The 19941-nt window shown below is 40.6% G+C and overlaps 2 protein-coding genes across 7 annotated transcripts in view; both read right to left on the reverse strand.

Moving 5' to 3' along the window:
• Positions 1 to 6515, reverse strand: part of si:ch73-335l21.1 (insulin receptor substrate 1-B) — a 35032-nt gene extending 28517 nt beyond the window's left edge. The window contains exon 1 of one of the 2 annotated variants that reach the window (XM_035411488.1): positions 5736 to 6515. In XM_035411488.1, the coding sequence (XP_035267379.1) occupies positions 5736 to 6084 (349 nt within the window). In that variant the 5' untranslated portion in view covers positions 6085 to 6515. Of the gene's footprint in view, positions 1 to 4899; positions 5022 to 5735 lie in introns of those variants that run through there. The other variant, XM_035411489.1, reaches the window with a different exon arrangement.
• Positions 6516 to 7302: 787 nt separating this feature from the next.
• agfg2 (ArfGAP with FG repeats 2) lies at positions 7303 to 18634 on the reverse strand. Of its 5 annotated transcripts, none has more exons than XM_035407516.1 (15): positions 17069 to 18634; positions 16079 to 16172; positions 15688 to 15774; positions 14679 to 14794; positions 14174 to 14354; positions 13097 to 13217; positions 12916 to 13020; positions 12683 to 12715; positions 10957 to 11142; positions 10459 to 10531; positions 10279 to 10325; positions 9828 to 9908; positions 9611 to 9730; positions 8910 to 8980; positions 7303 to 8794 (listed from the first exon to the last, which is right to left on the reverse strand). In XM_035407516.1, exons 1-15 carry the CDS (start codon positions 17233 to 17235, stop codon positions 8747 to 8749), a joined length of 1530 nt encoding a protein of 509 aa, XP_035263407.1. In that variant the 5' UTR covers positions 17236 to 18634; the 3' UTR covers positions 7303 to 8746. The 5 variants fall into 5 exon arrangements, with proteins under 5 accessions (XP_035263407.1, XP_035263409.1, XP_035263408.1 ...); XM_035407518.1 differs by having other exon boundaries at positions 14219 to 14354; positions 17069 to 18631; XM_035407517.1 differs by lacking the exon at positions 12683 to 12715.
• Between the last annotated feature and the right edge of the window lie 1307 nt (positions 18635 to 19941).

Consider the following 19941-nt stretch of genomic DNA (forward strand, 5'->3'; position numbering starts at 1 on the left):
ATAAAAATGAACAACTAAATTAGGGTTGGGCTACGGGTGATAACCAAAATAGAGCTATGAATAGTGTGCGTGGGCTGACACAAATGCTATGACGTGCTCTAGTCCGCAAAACCAAAAAAAAAAGAATATACAGTTCTCTGGGCACTGAAAGCCATGGTAAATGTTAAAAAAAGCATGACTGGCCAGCACATCGATAGTTTCAAAAGAATACTTAGCTCATTCCAAATATTTGCAGTAGTCACGGACACGATTTGGCAATCTGGTCTTCATCAGCGGAACACATAGTGTATGTGAGGCACGCACAAAATTTTAAAGCCTTTCACATGACCTTTCAACATACCTGTCTGTATGATTTCACCCAGTATTTACACCAATTTCTCATCTGTCAATCTTTTTTCTCATGCAGTTTGCACCTTTAAGCAAAGTAAACCCCTACTAGCAGATGATAGCAGCGAGCCAAGTTCATTAACTAATTCTTGCTCTTTCCCATGTACGGGTATACTGGCAAAATTACAGTATCGGAAATGCATGAAAGAGGGTCAAATCTACATCAGAGGGTAGAAATTCTGTGCTTTACTTTATAAAACAGTTTATGATAGATTTCAAATTTTGCTTGTTTTTTCCCCCTTTGACAATTTTGTGGGAGCACTTATCCGCCACTGTATCAAGGAACGCACTTGGTTAAGGTTACGTCAAAGGATATCATCAGTACAGGTGGCCAGCTGGGCTTGCTGTAGTGAGAAGAGCCCCTAGCACCATGGACCTACTGGCACACCGTAGGTGGGCTGCCCAGTGCAATGGTTGACGCATGCACTGAAAGGGAATAATTAGGATTCACTACTACTGGTGACAGAGGCACATTTCTGCTCCTAATGACTCAATAGAAGGTGACAGTCTGTCCTTATTCTAACACCTGTCGGGCTCTTTGTCTAGAATTACCATCAAAACAAATGATGGGTCAACAAACAGGGGGAGGGAATCTGATGTTCCCATGCCAAAAAATATTCGGACACTACATTTGGTGCCTGTTGGAAAGTGGAAATGATATGAAAAATTATTTTTCCAATTACAAAAAATAAATAAATAGTGGTTTAGAGGTTGGGTTACACCTAGGGCTATGTTTAGGAAAATGGATCGAGCTGAATTTAAAGTTTTAAAACAACGCAATTTTCCAATCAGTCAAAATTAACTTCCATTTAGTCCATTCAGGAGGTTTGTCAAACTTTTTACTTTTGATATTACATGCATACAACCGAGGCCCATTTAGTTTTGAGTTATACAGTGATCTGATATTTTTAGCCTCAAGTTAAAACAGTGACAAAGCTATACTTTAAGCAGTTACAGTTAGTCCCGGAGCAGTTGTTCAAAGGGCCACGCAGAACGTGGGCTGGATTATAACATGTATTCAGACATTTTGTGTCCAGACTTCCAGACCTGGCCAGACTCTCGTGATCTGGATCACTGCATTGGATTTAGGTGTTAAAATAGCATTGTGCTCCCACTGGATATGTCACTCTGTCATAGCAACAATAATTACCGTCTAATTAGGGAGATGAGCACCACTTTAGGGGTTTAACCTTTTAACACCAGCTACCGGAAAGATCAGGACTGCGCCACCAGCTTTCTGCAAACACTACAGGAGAACACTGAAATACACTGTGCTGTTCCACACCACAACAGAACACAAATATCCACTGTGGAGTTCTACACTGCCAAACACAGAAACAAATTACGGTATTCCACATTGAAGCATGCAGTTCACACTACAGTATGTTGTTACCCTATTGTGTCATTTGCACTGAACTGAGTTACATTTGTTTTGTTTTTTACTTTAATAAGACGTGGTAAAAAGTGTCTGGGTACCCAGCTAGTTATTAATGGCTGTCAAACCGGCAATGCTTAATGGAGAATGAATAACTTTCTCCATTGAATAACTGTTTAAAAAATAAAAAATATGTTGTTTTTTTTATTTCCAGGCTTCACAATCTAACATCCAAATTAGTTCCAAGATGACAGAACACCACAGTCGCTATGAGCTAATCTGAAGCAGAAATTCAAGTGCAGCTCTGTGTGGAATCACGTACTTGTGCCAGTCAGTGGAATTCACTCCTTTGCATTTTGAGAGACGATATTTCACTATTTTGTGTCAAATTACTTTTTTCTGATCTGGCTAGTGACGCCACTTGCAAGTTATTTGAGGGCATCAGTTAGACAGTGAAGTAACTCTTGGTAGACTGGGGAAATCAAGAGTCTAGACGTGCTCATCAAATGTAGAAAGTACCTCACAGTAACCAAACTACTCATTTGTTAGGTCTATAGAGTGGTGGCATTCAGGTCAACACAAATTTTTAACTGTCAGGCGGGAAGAAAAAGTAATGCCTTTAGGCCCTAAGGCTCATTTCCTATTCTCTTCCACACTTCTATCATGCCAGTTAATTAGGCAATACTACAGTATAATGCTGTTGATAACCCATTGATATATTTCCAAAGACATGGTGGGAATTATGTATTGAGCCCAAAAAAAATTTCTAAGTACTGGACTCAACAGTTATTGCCAGCAAGAAACCCAGCTGATAATATTGCTTCTGAAGCAGGTGAATTTATCCATCTGTAAACAATGCCTAACACGGTCCTAAGTTCATAAGAGATCGCCATTTAGCTGTGAGGTCCTTATGGCGTGTTGCATTCTGAAGGTTGTGCCCAAGGCTTGGTCTCTTTGGTACACAGACTTCAATCTTGACATGCGTTTTTTTTTTTTTTTAAGTGTTCAATCAAACCAATTGATCCATTAATATCAGTGCTACGTAGGTCTGGAGTTGTACAACAACAGAATGTTTCTTCAGACCCACGAGTGTCCAGAATATCAGTGCTGTGGTACTGCAATGATCCACAGCCGACAAAGATATATGATCAATAAGGACCATTAAAAGGGAAAATATCCACTCCATTGCATCATCTCTCCCTACCCAAGTCTCCACCTCCTCATGTGACGGGTGTGAATACTTTCAACTGCAACTGTACATGTGAGCTTCAGATTACGCCATAAACTTTGGTTACAGGAGAAAACTCCTAAAGCTGGCCTCCACAGCTCCTCCCACTTTGGCTAATCTACTCCACCTCACTCCTGCTGTCAGGCCTTCTGTAACGGTGCACATGCCACACTGTTTGGGGGCTCCTCAAGTACAGAACAGCAAAGACTACTCACCAATACCAGACAGAAAGTAGCTCTACATAAAAAAGGGAAGCACACACACATGCATGCATTTTATATATCTAACTTTTTTAAAGTGGTGGGGCATCTCTGTTTAGAAGAAGAAAAACGCCATCTGCGTATTTTAATATTCTATGATATACCATAAGGTGCTCAAAACAGACAGACAATTGACAAATAATGGATGGATACAGCTATTTTCACTCAGAATGACATGCAGCAATGTGCACTGACCAATGTGGTCTACTTTAGGCAGCAGAGTCTCCGCCATGGCGAAAAGCAGAGTACCCATGCATTCCACGTCATGCAGTGCTGTATTGCAATACAGAGATGGCATTCTTGTTTCACCAAAGAGAAGCTGTTGGCTTCCTTTCTGTTTGGTTTGCACTTTTATGTTTCTTGAGCAATCTACACCTAATCTGTTTTGATTTAGGTTAACAACTAAATTTGGCAACTAGGCATAAAACATACTTTGCACCATGGACAACATGAGAAAAGTTCAACATTTATATTATGCTTTTAGCTCTCCTAATATGTCTGTCTTCGGAAGTGTACATCACATGAGTTGGGTCTGTCTGAACTGAAGGAAAATGTAAGTTTGCAAGGAATCTGATTTGACTCACCAAGTCGTGACAATAGGTAAAAGACCTTAGACAGTGTGAGGGCAGCCCAACATCAACTAACCATGTAATGCACTACACCACAGCTGCACAATAGTTAAAAAAAAAAAAAAACTAAAGAAAAAACAAAGAAATTGGACTTAAGTAGCAGTCAGACTGCCAAAGACAGGTGTAAAAACAGCCAACGACTCAACAGCTGTTTATTTAGTTAACTATGCAGATTGCTTTATGGTCACCAACTGGATTGCCCACCTCCCACCTCCCACCTCCCCAAGTACCATTTCACCACCCTCATTTGTTCCTTTACCTTTAGCCAAAGACTAGAGCCCTGTCAAGCCTAGTGCATACTCTTTCTGCTGACTCCTATATGGTTACCATTGCTGACTGGTTATGGAAGTAGGCAGCAACTTTACATCAACTCTGAGAGTATGATCTCCACCACCGAGGCTAATTATAGCGTTCAGTTTTTAATCAGCTCCTTATGTAACAACGGGTCAGGTATAAGTACCTTGAACTCAAATCTGTTTGCCAAGATTGCGTCACATGTTGTTTCGTCACAAGCCACCCCCTCCCCAAGATAGCTGAAGCCCCTAATTAACCACTGTCAATATTATGTTCATGTGAAACTTTGTTGAACGGGTATATTCATTTTGTAAAAAAAAGCGGATGTAGCAGTCAGTAATGACAGTGTGGATTTCTCCAGGGGCGTGTCAGTTTCAGCACATGCATGTAATGCGCTAATATGCAATGATGGTTACACGTCTGGCTGGCTGTATAGAAATACGGACGACTCGAGTAACATTTTCACACACAATTAAGCGTGTGACCAAGCAGTACATAGCCACTTTGACTCTAACACTCGCTAATGGAGGGGAACACTGGTTCAGTTTTCTAATCTATAGCTTGCTCGCGTGTTTAACGCTGCATGTGCAGTTAACGTCCACTAGTTACACAGTTAAAGTGTCAAAACATTTCACTCGAATTTGCTTCTGTTCATTCGTGTTCACCAATACTGTAAACTCTGCAAAAACGAAACAATCAAAACAAATAAGCAATTAGCATACTTACGCCACGCAGATTTTGGCGTTTTAAAATGCATGGCCTCAGTCGACATGGGCTGTGTACTCGGGGATACAGAGGCACGATGCTTCTGTTTTTAATAGATTTGCTCCCAGTCTCTTAGTGCCATGCTAGATGTTCATTCATACTCTGAGTGTTTTTGCGCATATAAGCCCTTGACGTATATAACAAAATATAATGTATTTTCAGGGTGGTGGTCGGGACAACGGCATATGGCAACTTGAACATGAGGAGAACAGACGGAGTTCATTTTCTAATGCAGACTTCCCTCTCCCCGTGAGTCAATAGTGCTATGCACAATATACACTACACGCAAGCACATAAAACTACCAGAAAAAAAACTTGCAGTCAACATTAAAACGTTTACCAACGTGGACCACCAACACAGTAATGAGCTGTTTAAACGGGCACAAAATACTTGGCTAACAACACCGATAGTTAACTGAAATCATGCAGCAACATAATTATTTAGCAACATCCATGCAACCAAAACACTTTGCTGTCTAGCTAAGTTAATGGGTCTGCAGAACAGCGCGTGCACTGAGCAATGTGTTAGCTAAAAGCAAGCTAGCAATATTCACGCGTCATTTTAGTTAAAACTAGGCGTGCTTTAACTACAGCAGTAAAAAATTGACAAAATATATAGATATTTTACTGTTTCATTCCAATGATACAAAAGGGGTTAAACAACAGTATAGTGACACGTTAACCAACTATAATTTGCAGTATTAACAAATCAGCCAGCTGAAGCTAACTGGAGAGACACGCTGGGCAGTGAATACTGTGGTGCTCTAGTAGCAGTCTTTCTCGCTTTGCAGACTTACTTTTACATTGAAGGTCCAACATGGCCTGAAACCATTCGTCCTGGTCCGCCTCACTTTCAGCCGCAATGGAAAAGCTCTCCGCTCGAGTGTACAGTACTATCATGTACTTGTTCTTTGAATCGGCCCGTTTATTGATGTTGAAACATGTTTCCAGATTCAGGGATTTTTTCGGGACAGGCGCTTTACCTCGGAATTTTTTCTCACTCTCATAGTATTCGAGCCGAGCCGGGCCCCGTTCCGAGGCCGTCCGAAGCACGAAGTATCGCCGGTGCATAGATTTTTGTTTGCGGAGATAGCCGCTCTTGCGAACGTCCTCGTAGCTTTGCTGTTCTCCTGCGTGGTTCTCCATGGCTAGATACTTTCCTCTGGGTTTCTTAATTAAAGCTCGTGATAGTTTTAAAGTCAAAGTTTCTGTGTGTTCAGATTTGTCCTATTTATTCATCCTTATTCCCTCTCCCTCCCTACTTCTTAGCAGATGCATTCGAGGGAGAGAGGTTGAATGCGTGCGCCTGAAAAATTAATGTATTTTAACGTTGTTTTTCTTAGCTATCTTGCTAGCTCCAGCCGGTTCCGTCTCTTCGCTACCGCACTCATACGTGCGTAAGCGGCGATGTCTGCACGAAACTGCACACTACAACTATTTAGAAGCTTGAGTACTTTAATCCTTTTTACTGTAGGGCACTGTACAGACTACACTACTGCCCCCACCCTTTCCCCATCGCTGTGCTACTGTGAAGACCTGTCAGTCACGCGTGTGAGTGTGTGAGAGCAACGAAAAGCGGCGAATCTAGGCTCTCAACTGTGCATGCATGCACCGTATTTCAGTTGCAACTCGGTCCAGATGAATCCATCTCGAAACCACATAAACTGTCACATTCAAAGTTAAATAGGACCAACCTACTGCATTGCTCTGTTAGGAAGGACAAAATGCTGACACGTGTAATAGTCTATTGTGTAAACTGAAAACGAAATATATCTCGAAATATCTTCTGCACAATTAGTGTTTACATATCCACTGAAATTTACTTATTGTAGTGTTGTTAATGTATGTATCTAATTTTAATACCGTAATTTAAACATTTAAAAAACTTTACTTTTTCGTGCGGCTTCATCACAAAATGCACGAAGACTTAAAGTCTATGTGTCTGATTATATATAGATAAATATAAAGACAAAATCATGTTACGTTTGCATGTGTTCAGAAGCAATTCTTCATAAACACCATTCTAAAATAAAGGTGAGCAGAAATACATTATGATGGTTCTTTTTCCTTTGAAATTAATATATTTTCTTTAATGCATATGTATTTTAAATATATCTTTGCCTGCACTGAAAAACAAAATTGCATTTTAGCACAATGATTAGCCTACATATGGAATCTCATGTGGCAAAACCCCAACAAACATGATTTTGCAATCATGTTCATTGTCTGTTTCCGACATCTGCTGGTACTTCTGCGTCGTTGCACTTTGAGTATTTTCCCCAGACAAAGTTTCATTTCAGAACCAAAAGAGGAGTGCACTTGAAAAGATTAAAATGGAGCACAGAGCCACGAAGGACTACGACATACTTATTCTCTTTTATTTATGGCAATAAACTGAATGACCTCTGAACATTCTGGGAAACCATAAATGGTGACATTTTTAATGTCTTTAATACTGACATTTTTCACCAGCACCAAAAAAATCTGTTACCTGGGTTAAAGACATGTACCCTAATTAAATTCTGAAATAGAGTTGGGAATTCCGTTCAGAAATACTTAATTCCCAATGGTAATGAGTATCTGAATACTAGGAGCTGAGCAGAACTGAAATTCTGATATGCTGAAATCCTTCATAATTAGACACTGGGAAAAAGAAAGTAATTCTGATTCATCTGCATCAAGCACCCAGAATACCAAATTCACAACAGGCTACCAGCTTTTGTTATTCTGTTTCAGAATCACCAATGTGTGTCAACATAAAGAGTACACACACAAGCATGCACACACTGGGTGTCCAAATATCAGGTAAACTTAAAATAAACGTTATATAAAGACTTAATGAGCACACAGACACATGGAAACATTAATTATGTATTATATACATTGGCAAGTTTCTCTACCAAGAATTTCTCATTGGCTCTTTTGGCTGAAAAAAATCAAATTTAGCTCTGCCACAAGAAAACATTTGGTCCATAATATGAGATAACATACAAATGTATATTTTACTTGTTTCATTTGCTTTACATTCAGAGACATTTCTGAGCCCTCCAAGCACATGCAGCCTGGGACTGTAATCACGCATGGAAAAAAATAACATTTTAAGTAAAATACAAAATATACTCTTTATATATTGTATTTATTGTATGTATGGAATGCCATTCATTTATAGTCTCCTGTCTACATGCATTAGGAGTTGTGGGCTTCCATATAAAATGCTTAGCTCTGGCTGGGTACTCCTTGGTTGCTATTGTCTGTCTGACTTAACCTTCACACACACTGGCCTGTGTTTCTTTGCTTATATACAATGTCTCAAACAGCTTAAAAGCAAGCAGAATATATTACTGATGGCTATTTCTGATAGCAGAGGTGAGGTCCCATTGAGAAGGTGCTGACGTTGATGCATGAAACAGCAGAGATGGATCGTACCCATTTGGGCCTCCAGGGACTCCTCCCCCATGATAAGTGAGCTAAAGTCTTAATACTGTGAATGAAAAGACAATGCAATCTCTGCATGATCTTGGGTATCTATCCACAGGCACTGAGTGACAGGTACTAGGAATGGCCCCTGCAAGAAGCCATGTGCACTTACAACAAATTGCTCAGCCCTGGAGTGGCCCTACTATCAAAATAGACCCAGGGCTGTGCAGTGTCCTGTGCATGTGCACACACAGAGCAGGGGGAAGGTCCATATGGGTTTCCCTCAGCCCGATGGCAGAAACACTCAAGAAGTGTTGAAATGAAAGCTGTACATCCTCTCCAGAATGAAATGGGTGGAAAGGACGAGGGGGCGAGTGGGTGGGCCTTGGTGTCAGATGAAAGGGTTTCGTGAAGTCCCTCTGCTGGGATATACAGTTCCCTAAGAGACCAGGAGAGGACATCTGTCAGTTACGGCATGCATTCTCATGCATTAGGAATATTCATAGAAGTCTGTGCTGAAGTTGTGTTTTAGGTGCTCGAAGAGTGTTACTCACAGTAAAGGGATTGACAGATACAGGAGCAGTAGCTCTGGGCTTGGATTCTGATTTAGAGAAGGATGCAAAACCTACCCCCCCCCCCCCCCCAAAAGAAAAAAAAAAAAACACTGGCTAAAGACAAATGGTCATGCAGGCTGATTATACTGTTCATACCACATTGAAGCATTGCTATTGAAACACTAGGAACATCAATTTGCAACCACTGATCTGTGAAGTAATGGTATTTCTACAATCTGAATAGCTACATAGAAATAAGACCACATTCTGTACAAATTAAAGCACTGTACATATTAGTACATGGTAATCACTGGTAATTATAAACCATGCAACTGATTCAGTTGCCTTGTGGATAGAATGCTTGTCTATATAGAAGAGAGTTGCCAGATAAATGCACAACCATCTCATACCAAAGATTTAAAAACCTATACCCATTGGGCAGCTCTCATGAAGAGAGACACATAAGCTGAACAGCAGGACATGTTTCTCCATGTCATGTAGCTTAATGTCACAGACATATATTACGGCAGCAAGACTCAAGCCCAGCTTTCATATTAAATACAAACTTTCTTACAAATACACATCTCACACTTGAGGTTGTTTTCCAATCCCTTAAAGAGTGATGGTGGATGAGGGTGATGTTTTTTTTTTTTATTACCCTCACAAATATTATCATGGTTTTGGAGTAGTTTGGTCCATACCGTTTGCCTCCTGGTTGCCGTTTGGTGGGGCAGGGAAAGAACTTTGGGTGCTGGGAGCTGGAAAGCTTGCCGATTGTGGGAAGACAGCAGACGTGGTGGGTACAAACTTACTGGACTCACCTGTAGACCAGACTTAGATTAGGATCTCACACAGTTGGCGAGAAATGATAACACAATACACGGACAGACACGGAGAGAGCACAACTCTGGCACTTGCCTGTGGACGCGCTGTTAAAAGGGTTGCTGGGAGAAAGGGAAGGCTGTGTGCTGGCAGTGGAGGTAAATGGATTGGAGAATGCTGAATATGGGAAGAATGAAAGAGAATTTCAGGTCAGTGCCCTTTTCTAATGCTATATTTCTGTTCGATCTTTTACATTTATCTATGAAGCTGGAGCATAAACCAGCTACAACCTACATGTATAATGCTTGAACTTTTAGGACTTACTCATTCTTTAACCTTTCTTTTACAGGAGCAATAGAGGTAAAATACCTAAATTATGTCATTAATAAATGGCATTGCTGCAGCCTGGATACAAACCCTCAGGTTACATGGGATTTGTTTTGTCACTATTTTAAAAAAGCTTTCAATAAGGGGTCAATGAAATAACAGAATTGACAGACATATATTAGACAGACAAAATACCCTGAATAATAATAACATGTCCTACTTGGAAAACTTTGGGGGCTGGAGACTGGTTCTGTGAGACCAGGGGAACTGTCAGCAGTAAAAGGAGAAAGAAAATACAGGAAATGGGTCCTTAGCCATCACAGAAATTTTTTTAAACCAGAGTTATATAACATTTTCAATTACAAATAATTACAGCTTTCATAGACCATCTTTGCATTACCTGGTAGGAGTGGAGCTTGAGGACACTCTGTTACCAAAGACTGCACTATATTGTGGAGGACCACTAGGGGGTGCTGTTGGAATAGAAGAGCACAAACTATGAGTGGCATATGCTCTATGATACTACTTCTATGATCTATGATACTCTATGAGGTTGTGACTGTGTGTGGGTGTATACAGGTCACTTAATTCATATTTGTTTTAAAAAAAAAGGTATTTATAAACAGACTCATGCTCTCTTGATTTTTCATCATATTACAGTGATGGAGGAGAGAAAGTCCATAAGTTACCTCAGGTCAGTCCTGCTATGGACAAGGTACTTTGATTGGTTGAAATCAATGAGTGACTGACAGCTCCCAGAAAATTGATCCATTATGAAGTTCACCCTTTGAAATCCATAACTACAGTGTGGACTCGACTTGTAGCTTACAGTAAATACATGAAGTACATGCACAATTTTCTCAAATACAGGAAAGAGAAATGACAGCTGGCTCTTTACCTGCCCCTGAAGAGTCAGAGAAAACACTGTCCAGCTGTGACAGGGCTGCATATCTGTCCTGGGATGGTGGGACAGGTGGGGTTGAACTGGTCTCAGGGTGCTGGCCAAGGCCCCCAAAATCTACACTCATGGATTTGGGGAACGCCCGGAAGGGGGCAGGGCCTCCAACAGAGGAGACAGATCGACCTGAGCCAATCAAAAACAATGAATACAGTGACCAAATTAATAAAAATGAAGTTTACAAAATGTGTGCTTTTCTCAAAGGGCAAAACCTAATCCTATATGCAAAGATTTGAGCACTGCACAGAGCACAAGCGTTTGGCCAGTATTTTGTGGAACCTGACACTAACAATATCCATATATCATAGCCTTTTCATTCACCTGATCTGAACCCAACCAGCCATTTGTGGGGTATTCTGGAATGATGCCTAAGACAGCAGTTTCCACTTCCATCAACTAAGCAAGAGTTGATTGTGGAACAGTGGTCTTTTATGTGCTGAATTCCAGATGCTGGCAGACTCTACGCCATGGTACTTACAGGCCGTACTGGCCACACGTCAAAGCCCAAGACCTATAAATTGAGTTTACACGGGTGTTTCCATTTTTGTTTAAAAAAAAAAAAAAAAAAAAAAAAAAAAAAAAACTGAGGATCTTTGCAAAAACAGTCTGATTTCACATGGAATGACCCACTCCCCACTATGTATTTAAAATTTTAATACAGAAAATCTAATTCTCCATGCATTTTTTATTAGAAAGAAACATGTTCAAATGTTTTGAGCAGAACTGAAAATCTATAAAAAATGTATTTGATCACAGTCTGATATTTGCTGCAAATGGCAACAGCAGCTCTTTAAAGCAGTTCTATCCGTAAGGGAGCACAGGCACCCCATGAATGTGGACTCCTCTGATCTCAGGCTTTGAACTGATGGGCCCTTGAGCAGAGAGTCCGCTCTAGTCCCACAGTGTAGGCCACGGCTCGCAGGAGGACACACACAGCATGTATGACATCACAGCAAAGGGCGAAAACACACGCGCACACAGTCTGAGTCTCTTCACTGATTGTGCCTCCACTTCTATTTGCTGTCTTCTACATGCTCATTACCAAACCCACGGTGAAACATAGTTTTAACATAGTCTGTGTGTAAAGCATACAGAGCAATGTAGAAGACAGGTTATTAGATGAGTCAACGGGAAACATCTTCACATGTCAGGGAGCCCAGACTATTTGAATGCTCAGCCTCATAACCACTGAATGCAGGGAGAAGCTTTCAGGCAGCTATTATTACATACTGTAACACGATTGTGGAAAAGGGTCCTCGAAAAGCCACAAGTGCGTATCAGTAAATAGTAATACCTGCATGAAATCTTCCCCCATGCTTAGCAGTTAGACTGAGCCCCAGTCTACGGCTCTGATCTGATGCATCCATTCATTGCTGAACATGCAGTATGTGCAGTTTTCCGATCATTTTCGTAAAGCCTCTCTGAAAACATCTGCGAGGATTTACAGGGCCCATTAGCACCTGAGACTCTATCTTACATCTCAAAGAATGCTGTTAAATAAATAGAAGCTATTATCTCATTCAGTGGTGACTTTTATTTCCTTCCTCAGCATTCACTCAGGCCATGCAAAGCCACTGCACACCTAATACAACTGATTCCGTAATAGAACACAATACAATGTCTGTTTATAGAATGCTCACACTCACTCATTTGGTCAGTGTCTTACCTAAGGTGAAGCTGTTTTTAAAAGTGCTACTGGCTGATGGGGAGAGAAGGAGAAGAAAAGGGGAGAGAAGGAAGAGAAATGCATGAGGAAAAAGGAGAGCAAGAGAATTCAAGGAGTAAAGGAAGGGAGACAAGAGAAGGAAAGAAACATCACTTATATATAAAGCGAGGGCAATGTATGCATAGCGTTGTTTGATTGACGTGCTGAGTTAGAGTGCTTTCTGAGGGGTTTACCTGAGGGGCGGGGTAGAGCAGGGAAAGAGGGGGTGTGGCTTTGGGGACCCATGCCCGGGGAAACCGTGCTTGGCCGCTGTCTCTCCAGGCCACCTAGCATGGAGTCTGAAATAGAAAAAAGGGTATTATGCACTGTACAGCTGTGTGATGCCTGAAGAGAGGTAAAAAAAAAAACATATACCTTTAATTTGCGGGTCTCTGAAACTCTGGGAGCGAGATGGACGGGCAGTGAAGACATCTGTACGAAGGTCTGCCGGAGAGACAGAGGGCGCTCTATCCCAGGAAGAGAGTTGAGCCTGAGACTGTGGAAAGCATAAAAAAAGAGACAATGACACTGTCTGTATGTTATTTGTGTATAAATAGTAAATTGTGTTATACATTTCCTTAGTCTTTCTTTCGTTCACAATTCATCCTGCTAGCCCATATTTTCATTTTGATGCTTCTCCCTCTCTGTCATACTCACACAACTACCGCTGCTTGCAACATATTAAAACAGATTTATTAAACCCACTATAACCAGTTGAAGTAACCGCCTACTAATTCTCATTCACTAGTGTTCACAGCTAATTCTACAGCACTAGCAGGAAGTCAATTGTCTCAACTCCATAGAATCATGTGCTAGTACTATATAATCTTGGAACAGAATAAAAAATAAAAACAATGAATCATACATTTAAATATAGAAATAAACTGTATAATTGAAAAGCACAATTAAAAATTATTTTGATACCTAGCTATAACTACTAACTCACAAAGTCAGATGGTTTTTAACTGATTAAACGATATACTGTTGACAGTAATGATATGGTATGCATTCAAATTCCATGTGAAATGGTTGTATTTTATGATGTCATATAAAATATGGAACAAACTGTTTAACACAGTGTGAATAAAAAGGTGAATGAATGTGATTTTGATTCTAATTTATTTAGGCACCATTATGCTTTTTAAACTGCTTTGATCACCTTCATTAATTCACGCTAGTGAATCTTATTTAGGTCAATGAGAGCAATTACGGAGAGGATATATAACTAGGACTAGGATCTTCCTATTCTAACTGTTCACAACCTTGTTAACAGCCCAGCTAACACAAACCATTCTCACAATGTTGCTGGAATGTTTTTTCAAAGTTAGAACATTGCCACTGCATGGCAGCAACATTCTGAAAATGTGCTTTGTGTTAGCTTGGAGGGTACCAGTCCCCTGGTTACATTAGATCGCACGATTAAATGAATCCCATGCCCTATCCCCTAAATACCTCTGTCCCATTCCCAGTGTCAATGACGCCATGTCGTCCTCTCACCAGTGTTCGTGTGGGCCACACAGAGGGGTGGGGATGAGATGCTGGTTGGGTGGCAGGATGGGGGGATGGCAGAACCTGTGCCCCTGGACTCCAGGGCCCTTCAACTTCCCTTCGATTCTTGTTCTTAGAAATGTGCCTAAAAAGAGACACTCGTTACATCTAAATATTTTGAAAGCATAACCATAATCAATGCCATTATAATTTTATTTATCTACAGCAGTGGTCTTCAACCCTGGTCCTGGAGAGCTACAGGGTCTGCTGGTTTTCATAGTGACTCTGCACTTCATGAATCAATTAGAGCAGTTGATTACACAGTTAACTCAACTCACCTCGTGTCTTGGGTCTCAATTGGTTGATGATTTTAAGGTGAAAACAAAAACCAGCAGACCAGAGTTGGAGACCACTGATCTACAGTAACCACCACATGTATATACAGTACATCTGAACCCCTCCTTCTTACCATTTCTTCTTTTCATATTTATCCTGAAGGAATTCCTTTAGCCGCTGAGCATCGCGGGCGTCAAAACATCCATCCGTCTTAGGATCAAAGGCACACAACCATGTCCTCTTCCCTACCTGAAAACCGAAACACACAAACAAATGGGGTTATTGTCATTTGGCCTGACACATGCACACACATGAACATGTCTAGTCTTTCCTTCTTCATTAATCAATTTGCTCCTTAATCCTGCTATACCCACCTGAATAGCATGCCATTATCTGAACTTCTCACCATCATAGCCCCATCATTGCTCATCAAAATGCTAACGTGTATGCACTTCCTACTTCTATAGTTTCAGCCTTTTGACTGAAAAAAACAGAACATGTGTTTTCTTTAAAAACAAAAATATATATTTTGGAATTTTTTAAATATTACCAGCTCTGTATCCATAATACAGTATGTATGGTATATAATGGTATATAAGACCCTGGTTATTTTATACCCTACATGGCACACTGTACTACACTGCGCGACTGCTCACTAATGGAAGCTGGTAGCCTCTGGATGCCTGCCATGTGAATGGAAGGAGCTAATGTAGCAGTAACACCAGGTGGGATAAGGCAAATTATGCCTAACAACTGCAGACACCCAAGTACAGTCAACAATGATCATAGTCAAGACTTGAAATGGTGACTATAGGTCCCAGCCTAAACTGGAGGCAAGTACCTTTCCCTGACTGAGCCACAGGATTTTGTAGTTAACAGGAATTGTAACAGTTTTTTATCCAAGCGCAGTTTCTAACAAGTAAACAAAATTTTTTAATTGAAGATGTGTTATATTATGAATAGGGTAACAAGTAAAAATTAAGATTGGACACTATTGTTAAAGGCAGAAGATGGAGTCACAAAAAGCATAGACATACAGACAAAACAGGTGTATAATGCATGAATATTTCATTAACTAATGGACAGAACTGTCAGTACAGAGGTTGATAACTTTTGCATGTTCCCATGAAACTGGTGCGTACATGTCTATGAGGCAGCTCTCCACTCCTCAGACAGGTCGGGCAATGGAACTGCATTCCTTGCTCCAGACTGCTGTCCAACTGGTCTGACTAGCGATGGAGGAGTGGAAAATACATGAAATACATTATTTTTAAGGTGGACAGAGTCTAGGATATATGACGGTCGTCAGACACAGGAAAAGCAGTGCTGCTAACTCATAGCACACCTGGCCTTTATATAATCTCTAGAATTTTCCATAATGCTTTTCATCCCTGGATCTGAAAGTGCTTCAGATGTTTGGGAATATAATTTATCTAGTGAATCATCAAGATGTAATGCACATCCAGAAAAATCATTGAGAAGTTCTCCCCAGAAGTCAGCCCAACTCCATCATACTGCTGGTCTGCCACTCACCTCATTGCCATGGTTTTGCAGAAACTCCACTTCCTGTTGGGAGAATGTTGTCATGGAGATTGACTTGACTCTGTGGGGAGGGTTGAGTCCTCTCCTGAAAGACAGAGACAGACAGACAGACATGCAGAGAGAGAGAGAGAGAGAGAGAGAGAGAGAGAGAGAGATAGAGAGAGAGAGAGAGAGAGAGAGAGAACAAATAAATGAGCAAGCAAAATACTGCACATCAATATAAAACAATAAACTGTGAAAACACCCAAGAATAACTGTGGGGCATGACACGCATCACTCAACAACTGTGATTGAATAATGGGTTATATAGTGACAGAGAGACAGGGTGGTAAAAATGGGATTATTCAGAAATGCATGCAAACACTCAAGGAGGGAAATAATGGCCATATCATCGAGCAAAACGAAAGTGGTAAATATCAGACTGTAGCGTGTATACTGTGAACTAGGCTACTCTTTCCTTTCCCTTTGCACTTCAAGCTTGTAAAATATTAATATTAGGAAACCACATTCATCTTGTTCGGAAATCTCACCCAGCAATTTAGTAAGATCTTGCGAAATTTAAATAGCCTAATCCAGATCCACGCGCTGGAACATGCAAAAATACAAGAGGGCTAAATGACACCAAACCTGGCCTCATGACGAAATGAAACGTAACACAAACGTGATGAACAGGACGCCTGAAAATAATAAAGTAGCAATTATCTACCATGTAAACAAGGACATCAAGATTTCAATGCTTCAGGAGAAGAGTCCAGCAGAGGCTATCTGTAATTCTGATTACATTGTATATATGTAGGCTATATATATATATATATATATATATATATATATATATATACAATCAGAATTACGCAATGTTAGTACATGTCAAGCAGATATTATCATTGAATAGCCTAATATTATTATTATTATTATTATTATTATTATTATTATTAAGTGTGATACCATACGTCTTTTCTCCTGTATGCATCTCATACTCACAGCATTCCAGAACACGACGTGCAGACGAAGCAGCCCACGGTGATATCGATGTAAGTCACCCCGGGCTGACTGCACTCGAAGCAGTGCTTGTTGACTCCAGACTGGGCGAGCTCCCGGACCTTGCGGGCGCATATCTCTTGATTATCCCGGTGTTTTCGGTTCGACATACCTGCCCCTGTTTCTCGCCCCCTCCTTTTAGTCGGGTGGAGACGAATAGCGGCGGTGGAGTGTAATCGTATAGACCCTCCGCTCCCCTTCTCTTCCTTCTTGTACAAGTGTATGTAATTCACGCCTGCATAATGAAAACGATTATGCGGCTCGCGTTCCTCGGGTTGAAACCGATATTTCACGTGCGTAGGCTACTTCGGGTCTGAAGCGAAGCACAATCGACCTATGTGAGTTTTACTATGTCATAATTTATGTATTCACCGCTGCAGTATTCGCGTAAAAAATCTCTGCTTCTCACTCTCCATTTCTACTCTGCTGGTTTCCGTGCACCACACTGACACACGCACACCCCCTTTTTGCGTATTCTTTAGATCTTGGTCTTGGTCTGTTGTTCCAGGAAGACGCGGCGATTTGGATTGGTGACAAAATATCGGGATCATCAGCTAAGCCCAGTGAAATCAACAACCAATGAAAAGCAACAACAGTAGAATACAAATTAAACAAAAATATCCCTTTTATGATCGCATTATCCCTCTTATATGTAGCCTAATCGTTAAAATAGCCTAATCACAATTTTATTTCGCATATAGCTCATATCAGGTAGGCTAGGTATACCATATTGCTTTATTTTTAATGCAAGTCAGCAACAAGAGTTTTGAAAGCCGTTGTGGGATCCCACGCCCATTGTAGTAGGCTATGACGTCCAGGCTGAAAAATGTTGCCTCTTTGTTTATTAACTCTTTGTATTTAGAAAGAATTGTTTAACGTAGGCTAATACTGGCTACAGTAGTTTATTGTGAATAATATTGCTCAATCCGCCCATGCCAGTTTGAAAATTATCGGCTATCATGCTAATCAACGTGTATCCGATTTATGAATTTCATTAAATCATCCTTATAGTAGCCTCGGCTACATGTTGCATTTAGTGCTCGTTTCAACAACCGTAGGCTATACTACGGCAGGAGCAGAACGCTACCTATTTTAAATGCTGATCCAGAAAAGTTAGCCTACACAAAGGACAAAGTGCCTATAGCCTATATTTCAATAGAGAAATCACACTTTCACGCGTTATGTTCAGTCCCCGTTAAACTGCTGCCACCAGTTAGTCTGTACATGGCCTGCTGAGAACTAGAATCGCGGAATGGTATTAACGTATTTTGCTCGCAAGGGAGTGCTGCTCGCCTTCCAGATTGGCCGAAAGCTGACCGCCCCCCTCTTTGTAGTGTACTGCGGTCCCATATATCATTCCATTCTGTTAAAACAATTTTTAAAATCTTCCTCCATAGGCTCTGTTATTTAAATCCAAAAGCTTTGCAACATAAAATGTAGGCCTACTATAAATACATGTCGTGTGTAGGCATCTTAAAATGCAAGTAGCCTATGCGTCTACGGAAAACGTGTGTCTGGGAGAGTGTGACGAGACAACGAGAAAAACGCCCAGCTGCTATAATTATAGGCTCAGGCAGACAACCGCAGGCTGGGTCCGCTGCTGTACGCGCACCCGTGGTTAGGGTAGCCTGTGCTGACATAAATCCCCGGGCGGATCTATTCCCGTTGCACAGATTTTTAAATGGCTATTTAGCATTTTTTCCCAAACGTTACCGCGTCATTATTCTACTTTCACCGTTCCTTTGCACATCGGCTGTAATGTCGGTAAATAAACACATCATTAGCTACACGATCTAGGTTTATTAAACTTTGTCACAGATGTCAATTTGCCTACAGTAGGGGTATTAGGGGAATTTGCTTTTAGAGCCAGGTGTCTTTCGTTAATTGAGACCTTCAAATTCTGTGACTCGAGAATAGTATGTGACCTGGTTAAAACTATGGAAAAAAGACTCAGAGATTGACCAAATGTTGTCTGGTGAAGTCTCACACTCATTGCTGTTGTCACTAAAAGTATTTTTCACAGGGCACAATACACAGACTAATAAACAAGGGTCCACTAGTTGTGGTAACACAGCTGTCAAAATATGTGACCTGGTGGAGAATTAACTGAAATTACTATTCAAGACCATCTAGGGGCACAGAATCTGACCTGTCATGCTTGTGGGAGTCAGTTGGAACTGCTGTAAGTGTTCATTGCAGACGGATTCATTTGAGGTTCATTTGAAGCTCATTTGATTGTTGGGGACTGGAATGTATCCTGAAGTAAGCAAGTTGATGTGGAAGAACAGTAGCCTATACAGCCGAGTATAGGTCGCATCCTGGCCAACAAATAACCCTGCTAATAACTGCCAAAATTTCTTATTGCATAACTGTGTGTTAGGGTTAGGGTTTGCCTCGACTGAATATGATTTGTCTGGTCCTGTTGTGATCGTAGCACATGCATGCAGCCCAAGGGGTTAAACCTGTCTAACCACATGATCAGGTTTACCAAATCACTTATTTAAACTTGCCAAATGAATGTTGATTACACTGGAAAACCTGACATTTCCCAGGTTTTCAAAAAATAATAAATGAATGAGTAGTCCAGGGGTTTGCACTAATGTACTGTAAGCAGTGTCCAATTAATCTATAGTAGTAAAACTCAGTGAAAATGTAAAAAGCATGTCAAAACCTAAAATGTCATTCTTAAAATGTGTCAAAATGGGCATAATTGGTTTGAGGTATTTTTAATGTACAGCATGCTGTACCTTTATTTGGAACTACTTCATATTGTAGTATTGGAAAAAAGCCTTTAAATCTTATTAAACTGTGATATA

This window comes from Anguilla anguilla, chromosome 3, assembly GCF_013347855.1.
Source record: "Anguilla anguilla isolate fAngAng1 chromosome 3, fAngAng1.pri, whole genome shotgun sequence".
NCBI classification, from domain to species: Eukaryota; Metazoa; Chordata; class Actinopteri; order Anguilliformes; family Anguillidae; genus Anguilla; species Anguilla anguilla.

Bases quoted from the DNA above. Each gene is read 5' to 3' on its own strand.
- agfg2 (XM_035407516.1), bottom strand. From the start codon at position 17,235: ATGTCGAACCGAAAACACCGGGATAATCAAGAGATATGCGCCCGCAAG. The intron at 11,143-12,682 runs GTAAGACACTGA...TGATTGGCTCAG, and splicing joins TAAAAACAGCTTCACCTTAG to GTCGATCTGTCTCCTCTGTT. The intron at 8,795-8,909 runs GTGAGTAACACT...CTGGTCTCTTAG, and splicing joins TATCTGTCAATCCCTTTACT to GGAACTGTATATCCCAGCAG.